A 9,653-nucleotide genomic window follows, 5' to 3' on the forward strand; every position below is an offset into this window, starting at 1 on the left:
AGTTTTAATAGAATAGTAAAACTTTGGTTTTCAAGCATAATTCATTCTGGAAACGTTATAATCTAAAGCTCTTGAACTTACTACTGATTTTCACCCTATGCTGGCCCACAGAAGTCTGGCCCTAGTCTCCCAAGTGCTGGGATTATAGGTGTGAGTTATCAGGCCCATTTAAAACTCAGATATTAAGAATAGATATTTAGAAACGTTTTTTTGAGTGGGGGAACCAGGAGTTCAACTTCAGATCTTGTGCTTGACAGGCAGGTGCCATGCTGCTGAGCTATACCTTAAGAATAGGTAGCTAGAATCTTTTGTAGCCACTGAAACTGTATTATCCTTTGAGCATCACAGTTAAGAAACCAGGCTCATTTTTTATTTTGTTATGTTTTATTTTATTTTTCCATTAATTTAAACATGATTTGAAAAGTTATTTAGGACATTCCTCTCCTGTCCTTCCTTGGAGTATTAGTGGTTTTTTTTTTTAAAGTGGCAAAGAGATTTTTAAAAATATAAATCCAGAAATTATGACTTTTTAAAATATTTTGCCTATAGGCAAAAACTGCTTTCCCAGTTAGCCTAATTTTATTCCTGGTTTTAGTCTGGAATACTGTGACATTGGCTCTAGATTTTTGTTTGACAGTTTTTAAATAACAGATTTATTGTCTACCTTGTACTTTTGTTTATATACTTTACATGGTTACTTTTTTCTTGACATTGTTTTCCTCCTTCCATTACCTTTATAGATCTGACTTTTTGGCAGATAGTCATATGGGTGCTTGAAATAATCTTTTTGTTCATATTTTTTATTCAGAATAAACATGAATATATTGTGAAGGCAGATGCTGTCTTTTCCTTAGTAATATTTCACAGTGTTCTTTCATTGTAATATTTCAGATATTTACATAATAATTTAACTTTTTAGTTTGGAATTTGGTAATATGTTCACATAATTCAAAATGCAAGATACAAACAGTTACTCAGTTTGTCCGACAAGGTAGTGCTTACCTGCAAGGTAATGCTTGCTAGGTGGAATCAGGAGGATCACTTGGGCTAAATAGTGAGTTCAAGGTCAGTCAGAGCTACATAGTGAGACCTTGTCTCAAAAAAAATTAATGAAAATATTCCCTGAAGTCCTATCTTCAGTGAATCAGATTTCTTTCCAGAGAGTACCAAGTGCATTTAAAAAAAAAAAAAAAAAAAGTTCCTATTTAAGCAGTTGTAACATACGTTATGTTTTGCATTTTGGTTTGTTCACTCTTTCTTTTTCTTTTCTTTCTTTCCTTTTTTTTTTTGTACTGGGGATCGAACTCACGACCTCAAGCTTGCCAGGTAGGGGCTTATGCCACTGAGCTAAATCCCCAGCCTGTTTATTCACTGTTAGGTCAGTATTTTACTCTTAGATACCTTGAGACTTATGTTTTTAAATTTCAGACTATTTTTCATATAGTGTACACAGTTTTTTGCTTTTTTTTTTTTTTTTTTTTTTGCGATAGTGGCCTTACTTGGTTTGCTCTCTTTCTTCCTTTTGCTTTTGCTTTTCGTTTTCATTTTCCTTTCCTCTCCTCTTTTTTTTTCTTTTTTGGGGACTGGAGACAAGATCTCATTGTAGAACTCCCGGAATTCCCAGGCATTATTAATTGCTTTCATTTTATTGAGAGAATATCAGTAATAAATGCCACATTCAGTGTAGGAAGGGGGGCTGGGGATTTAGTTCAGCGGCATAAGCGCCTGCCTTCACGCAGGCGGTCGTGAGTTCGATCCCTGGTACCGATAAAAATGAAAAAGACAAAAAAAAAAAAATCTGCACATCAGTGTAGGAAGAAACAGCTTCTTGTAAAGGTATATCATTTGGGAAATGCTTCTTGTTCCCTAGTGAGACTGTATCTTGCCTTATGGAGGCATTAGCTTTAGCTTCCAAAGAGTTTACAATATAGTAAAGTGACTGTAATAGATTAACATTTAATGGTTTAAACTTGGGCAAAGTTTTATAGGGAAATGGTAATAGTTGTTTCCATCATTAAAGAAAAATGTTATCCAGTTGACCCTCTGTAGCCTGTGTGTATACAGCAGTAAACCAAAAATGTTTGGAAAACAGAAACTATGTGTTCAACATGTACAAATATTGTTTTCTTGTCATTATTCCCTGAGTAATATGGTATAATATGTACTTGTATTACATTTACTTTTAATAGATATTAAAAGTAATCTAGAGATGATTTAAGTTCAGAGGAGGCTTTTGCACAGATTTTGTACAAATAAGTCTTTGTATAATAGGGACTTGAACATCGGTAGATTTTGATATCTGCAAGGGTTGTTGGAATCAAACCCCCATGGATACTGAAGGACTACTGTACTCACCCCTTCTTTCACATATATAGCATGTGACATTGTGACTTTGAGATAATCTAATTATTTTTTCAGTAATTCTGTTCCGAAATATATTCAGATTTCTTGGGCGTGGTGGTGCAGTCCCCTAGTCCCAGCACTCAGGAGGCTGAGGTGGGAGGATCACTGTGAGTTCTAGACCAGTCTGGGTTACAGTGAGATCTCAAGGCCAGCCTGAACTGCCATAGCAAGACCCTGTCTCAAAAAAGATCCCCCTCCAAAAAATACCAGAAGTGTATTAAGATTTCTAATATGAAACGCTGCAATTGAATGGATTATAAAATGCTTTTGAAATTCATGTGGTAGTGCTGATTAAGTAAATATTTTATCTAAATGTCTACCTAATGCTCTACATAATCCATATGTATTAATTTAGAAGTTTGTTGTTGTTTATGTTACCAACTTGGCGCTCTAGGAAACTATGTATTCCTCATACCTGTGAATCAAAAATATTTGGAAATTCAGGAAAACTCAAGGAAAAAAAAATATTTGGAAAATAGAAACTGTGTTCATATTCAACCTGTAGAGACTTTTGTACTGGTGTCAGTTCCTACAAGATAATGCTTTCAATTAAATCTTTTCCTCAGGATTGAATAGGCCTCTGTGTGTGTATGTGTTTACATATGTATGTGCATTCATCCATTTGTGTAAAGAAACAAAAATCCCAAAGACAGATATGGTTGCACATATCTATAATATCAGCACTTGGGAACCTGTACCAGGAGGCTTGATGTTAGACCAAGTCAGACTCCACTATATAGTGAGACCTTTCCTAACAAAAGAAGACAAAACAAAACAACAGAAAATCACCAACTTTTGCACATGGGTAAACCATAGTGTTACATTTTGAGTTTTTGCTCAAGCCAGAATCTTTTGGTTAGATGGCTTTCCATCTTGGTATTTCTAGGAGTGTGGAGATGATTTCTTGAAGACAGGGTTTTACTGTAGCTTTTTAGTTACTACTGAACATATTTCTCCTTTTAGCTGTGCGGTCAGAGAAGAAACGCCTTAGGAAACCAAGCAAGTGGCTTCTGGAATATACAGAAGAATATGATCAGATATTTGCGCCGAAGAAAAAGCACAAGAAGGTACAGGAACAAGCACATAAGGTATGTTCCAACCTATATTTAGCAAACAATCATTGGCCTTCAGGAGATAACTGTGGTATTTTGGTACCAGTATCATATTTTATCTCTTTGAGACAATAATTTCTTATCTGGGACGTTGCTTTTTTATTTCATTATCAGTTATTATTCATTCAAGAAATGTATTAATAAGTGTATATTGTGAATTGATAATATGTTTTTTCTTCTTTGCTGTCAAACAATGTTTAGGGCTTTAGGAATATTATCATGCTACATGTTAGAAACATAGGATAGAAAATAAATTACATAGGCATGGGAATGTATTCCTATTAAATCCCAGCACTCTGGGAAGCAGAAGGATTACAAATTTGAGCCCCAGCCTGAGTGACTTTGTGAGATCTTGTTTCAAAAAAATTAAAGAAAAAAGCACATGAGTATGTTTATGTTTGTCTGGGGAATATAGTTCAGGAGTTTTCCTCATCCCCTTAAAAAAAAAAATAACAAACTTTATTGGTGGGGAGAGATTACTAAAGGGATTGAACCAAGGGCCTCATACATATTAGGCAATTACTCTATTCTACCACTATGCTATAATCGCAGCTTTTTTTTTTAATACCAGGAATTGAACTTGGGACCTTGTGTTTGCCAGGCAGGTGCTGTGCCACTGAGCTATATCCCCAGTCTCCCTAGCTTTTTTATATTTGATTTTTAAGACAGAGCCTCACTGAATTGCCTAGCCTGGCCTCCTACAATCCTTCTGCCAATTGCTTTCCCATATCTGAGATTGCAGGCTTGCATTACCAAGCCTACTTTATCCTATTGATTGATTGTTTGGTACCGGGAATTAACCTCAGAACCTTGTACTTGCCAGGCAGATGCTTGTGCTGCTGAACTATATTCCCCAGCCTTATCATGGTATAGAACAAAATTTTTTGAGACAAGGTCTTACTCTTTAATTCAGGGTGATTTTAAGCTTGCTGTGCAGCACACGTTAGCCTTGAACCTGTTGCAGTTTTCTGGCTCAGCCTCCTGAGTCCTAGGATTTACAGGCATGTTTCCAGTTAAATAATATAATGTATTCTGTTTTTAAGTTCAGTTTCTTTGAAATATTTTAAAGTAAACTAGAGGTTGGAGTTGGACATAAAAAATACATTAGAACTAATTTGGTTTTTGTTTTGTTTAGATTGAATCAGGCCCTTGTGCATGCTAAGCAATGCTCTAACACTTTGTTGCATCCCTAATCCTGGAAGTATTTTGGCATATTCTTAAATATTTTAATATGCTTCTGTAAAAAATAAGACAATTTTGCCTTATAAGCAATGTAACTTTTTTTTTTTTGGTCTTTTTGAGATAGTCTCATTATGTAGTTCAGGGCGGCCTTGAACTCACTTTATAGTAGCCTTAAACTTGCTGTAATCCTCCTGCCTCAGCCTTCTGAGTGCTTGGATTATAGTTGTGCGCCACCATGTCTGGCCTAACACTTTTAGATCTTATAAAAACCGCTTATCTAATATTGGCTTTTGGAATATGTATTTTATGTATTTGTATGATTGCTTCCTCATGAGTATCATTTATCTTGTTTCTCTATTTCCTCTGTTCCTTTGAAGTAGAAGTTAGAAGTAATAAGTTTACAGATAATGTATCATATATAGCCTGACATTATAGGACATTGAATACCTTCTTTCCATAATGGAGCTGATTTATTCCGTCTCTCTGAGGTACTGGAGATGAAGATGGAACCTAAAGCTTCCTGGGCTAGACATGCACACTACCACTGAGCTGTATGGCCAAGCCTCTTTTTATTTTTAAAAAATATTTTTCCTCTTTTCTTTTTTTTTTTTTTGGTGCTAGATATCAGACTTGGCCTCATGCTTGCAAGGTAGGCACTGTGCTGCTGAGCTCCATCCCCAGTTGCTACCTCTTTTTTTTTTTCTTTTTTTAGTTTCCATTTTTTAATCTTCTCACGAGCAATTTGCATACTCACCGCAGACAAAGGCATTATAAAATCTGTATTTTTTTTATTTTAAAGAGAAAGAATAAAAATTTCAAAACATGATAATTAGAGGGTAACACTGGTTAATACATTATGTGTTGTTATTTTCAAATCAGTTGTTCAGAGTATAAGAGATCTGCATTTAATTGAACAATATTAGCACAAACCTATGTTCAGTGAACTTAGAGAAATTAGTAGTATAACTATCTTAATTATCTTTTATATCTACTTATTTTTAAGTATATTTGTTTTATAACATATATTTTTAAGTATATATATTATTTCTTTCAGTTTCTCATCTTTTTTATCCATTCCTCAGTTGATGGGCATGTAGATTGTTTCCACGATCTAGCTATTACAAATTAAACTGCTATAAACATGGGTGCACATATATCACTGTGGTACAATGTTCTTAATTCTTCTGTGAAGATATCCAGCGGTCATATTTTTAAATAAAATTTTATTGGTATATTTTAGATATACATAATGATCGCAGTCTGTGCTGCTTTTTGCCAATACCAACATTGGCATTTGTACTGCCCTATATCTCCTTCATTCTCTTCTTGTATTTCACTGTTTTCTTAAGATCTTTTCTACAAGTCTTATGTTTGGAGTCATTTTCCTTTGCACCAGTCATTAGTCATACCAAAGCTAATTGTTTTTGCCAGAATAGATTCTGCATCCAAAAAAAAAAATGATATCTCTTGAAGTTTTGTATATTTTAGCTTGTTTCCCCCAAATTTCTGTCTTAGGTACTGTTGCGTTCCCAGGGTTCAAAGTAGTTAACAATCATTTGTTTCCTCTAAAATCGTAGGCTAATCCGGATACTTACTCTGACATTTACAATGTTGGTAGATGATCAGGCACCTAGGGAGGAAAAAGATTATTTTTATTTTTAAAAATGGTCTTGCTGAATATCTTAGGCTGAGCATGAGCTGATTATCCTCCTGTTTTAGCTTCCAGAGTAGCTGGGATTAGAGGCATTTGTCACCAAACCAGGTTTAATATTCTCTTGAAGTTATTTATTACCCCTTTGATCAAGCAGCAGTGTATAGATAGTTATTTTGGTTCCAAAGGAATATCCTGTTCTCCAGTAGCCATTTCTGTGATTTTTTTTTTAATAAAAAAAATGGGTAACAACAAAAACCTCATTGATAATCTTTCCTTATATCAGTAATTTCATTAAGGGATTCAAAATAATTTGTACTCCTTTTCTCCTCCCTTTCCCCTTCCCTTCCCTTCCCTTCCCTTCCCTTCCCTTCCCTTCCCTTCCCTTCCCTTCCCTTCCCTTCCCTTCCCCCTTCTCCCCACCCCCGCTCCCTTTTGTTCTGGGGCTTGCCAGGCAGTTGCTGTGTTGCTAGCTACATCCTTGGCCCAAGGACTTCTAGATTCTGTCATTTCTTCTACTTTTAGCTAACAAACTCTTCTTGAGCTGAACTCAGAAATACTTGAAAGGCAAAATTTCTTTCCTGTTAATTACTAGTTTTAACATACTAGTTTTAATATTAAGAACTAGTTAGTTTTAATTGATAATATACTGTATCTTTTTTTTCATTTATTGGATTACCATTATGGATTTAAGCTTAAGTATAGTAAATAATATATAACAAAATTACTGAATTAACTATTTTTGAGTGTACAGTTCTGTAACATTTAGACACATTGTTATACAAATCGTATCCAGAACATTTTTCTTTTTTTAAAATTATAAAAGGAAGAAAAACTCCACAATTTTAAAACAAAATAGTAGGAGAGTAACAGTAATTAAATAAATTGTATATTGTTATCTTCAGGGTAGTTACTTAGGGTACAAAATAAAATATGAAGCCAGGCATGGCAGTGCATTCCTGTAATCCTAGCAGTTGGGAGGCTGAGGCAAGAGGATCATTCTGAGTTCAAGTCCAGGTTAGGCTACAAAGTAAACTCAAGGCAAGCCTGAACTGCATAATGATACCCTGTCTCAAAAAGACAAAAAAGAAAAACAAAGATATAAATACGAGATCTTTTCAAACAATGTTAGTGCAAACATTTTTCTATTTTCCCAAATTGAAATCCGATACCCAATAACTAATAACAGTAATTCCCTGGCAACCACTATTCTGTTTTATTTCTGTGAGTTTTATCCTTAAAGATACATATTAACAAAATCAAGCATGTTAGGCTTATTTCCCTTAGTGTAATGTCTTCAGGGTTTTTCCATGTTGTAACCTGTCAGAATTTCATTTCATTTTTTTTTTTCTTCTTGTCTTTTTGAAACAGGATCTTACTATGCAGTTCAGATTGGCCTTAGACTCACTTTGTAGCCCAGGCTTGCCTCAAACCTGACAGTGATCATCCTGCCTTAGCCTCACAAGTGTTAGGGTTCATTCTTTTTTGATGCATTATTTTTATCAAATTATAACAATTTTGGCCGGTGGATTGTATTTACACTTTGTGTTCTTAGGTAAGTTCCCGCTGTGAAGAGGAAAGCCGTCTGTCCCGCTGTCAATCTAGTTCTCAGAACAAGCAGGTGGATGAGAATTCTTTGATTTCAACCAAAGAAGAGCCTCCAGTTCTTGAAAGGGAGGCTCCATTTTTGGAGGGGCCCTTGGCTCATGCAGAACTTGGAGTTGGCCATGCTGAGTTGCCACAGCTAACCTTGTCTGTGCCTATGGCTCCAGAAGTCTCTCCAAGACCTGCCCTTGAGTCTGAAGATTTGATTGTTAAAACACCAGGTGAGGTGGGGATGGGTTTTCAGTATGTAAGTGGATATAATTGGAGACAACAAGAAATTTGTAGTGTTATTTTGATGTAAAGCATTTTAACTAAATATAGCAAAGTAGTTACTCATTTGATATCTTACCATGAATAAATTTGTGATAGTCTCAAGAACTTCTTTTTTTTTTTGATACTGGGGTTCAAACTCATAACTTTGCGATTGCCAAGCAGGCACTTACTCGGCTGAGCTAAACCCCCAGCACAAGGACATATTTTTAAAAACTACCTGCTTGCTGTATTGCTGCTTTTATGATTATTGATCAGTTGTCGTGTGAACCAACAACCAATGATAACAGAATTTGGGAAGCAGCAGTACACACTCCTATAATAATCACTTGAAAGTTGTGTTTCAGATATTCCACCAATCCCTGTGTAATTTGGGAAGTTAATTAATCTTTGAACTTTTTCCTTACCTATAAAGTGGGTATTATAATGTAATCATGATGTTACATGTTTGAACACATAATAAGCAATTGGTATTTCCCAGAAGTTAGTTACCAGCTGTTTCACCTGATAGTTAGATCTAAATATATTCTCTCATTCACATATTCACAGTTGAAATTTTTAGTAAGCCAAAGGAAGAAAGAATTCTTCTATTTGTGTTTCTATGGTTCCAAGGCAGAGCAAGTGCTAGGAAAGTTTATCCTTAGCCCCAAAAGATTTTTCAGAGATTAGACTATATAATTACTATTTTAATACCTGTTAAGTGCTAAATCTGTTTATTAAGCTCTTTTATGTAATTCTATGAATATTCTGCTAAAGTAATTGTCTTTTATTTGTTTATTGAACTTATACTTACCTAGTGGCAAAGCAAAAGTTGTAATCCTGGTCCATTTTATGGCCAGAATCCAGGTTCTCCTTTACTTTTTTTGTGCTTACTACTAATAAATGCAGTTCATCCTTTTTCCTTGATGATCATGTGGTTTAAAAAAAAACAACAAAAACATGTAGAGGAATATTCTTACGTTAAATTGCATCTTGAAATCTACTTAATGGTTTTACGTAGTAATTGTCCTTCTTATAGCCATTTTATCCCTCTCCATAAGATGGTGAGGCAGATCTAAGCAATTGTGCAGTTTGTGTTAGAATGTTGAAAATTACCTTGTACCAAGTTTCTATATCACCTAATGAAAAGATATATGCGTTTCAGGAAACTATGAAAGTAAACGCCAAAGGAAACCAACTAAGAAACTTCTTGAATCCAATGATTTAGACCCTGGATTTATGCCCAAGAAGGGGGACATTGGCTTTTCTAAAAAGGTATGTTATTTTGTTAATTCTAAAATAGAGTTAAACCTAAGAAGTATGAGTTTTAAAATTAACTTTTTTTAGTAAAATTTATAACTTGATATACAGTTGTCCTTTCTTATTCTGAGTTTCATTTTCCACATTTTCATATAACTGTGGAAAGCTACAGTATGAAAATATTAAATGGA

General features: G+C 34.7%; 1 protein-coding gene across 20 annotated transcripts in view; it reads left to right on the plus strand.

Annotated features, from left to right (window-relative positions):
• The window catches only part of Nsd1 (nuclear receptor binding SET domain protein 1), a 144,044-nt gene that overhangs the window by 75,306 nt on the left and 59,085 nt on the right, over positions 1–9,653 (plus strand). For all 20 annotated transcript variants that reach the window (XM_063230850.1, XM_063230857.1, XM_063230860.1 and 17 more), the window contains 3 exons: positions 3,367–3,491; positions 7,904–8,174; positions 9,368–9,477. In XM_063230850.1, the coding sequence (XP_063086920.1) occupies positions 3,367–3,491; positions 7,904–8,174; positions 9,368–9,477 (506 nt within the window). The remainder of the gene's footprint in view (positions 1–3,366; positions 3,492–7,903; positions 8,175–9,367; positions 9,478–9,653) is intronic.

Source organism: Cavia porcellus, unplaced genomic scaffold, assembly GCF_034190915.1.
Source record: "Cavia porcellus strain 051 isolate PalLab524CR breed Dunkin Hartley unplaced genomic scaffold, mCavPor4.1 scaffold_19, whole genome shotgun sequence".
Lineage (NCBI taxonomy): Eukaryota > Metazoa > Chordata > Mammalia > Rodentia > Caviidae > Cavia > Cavia porcellus.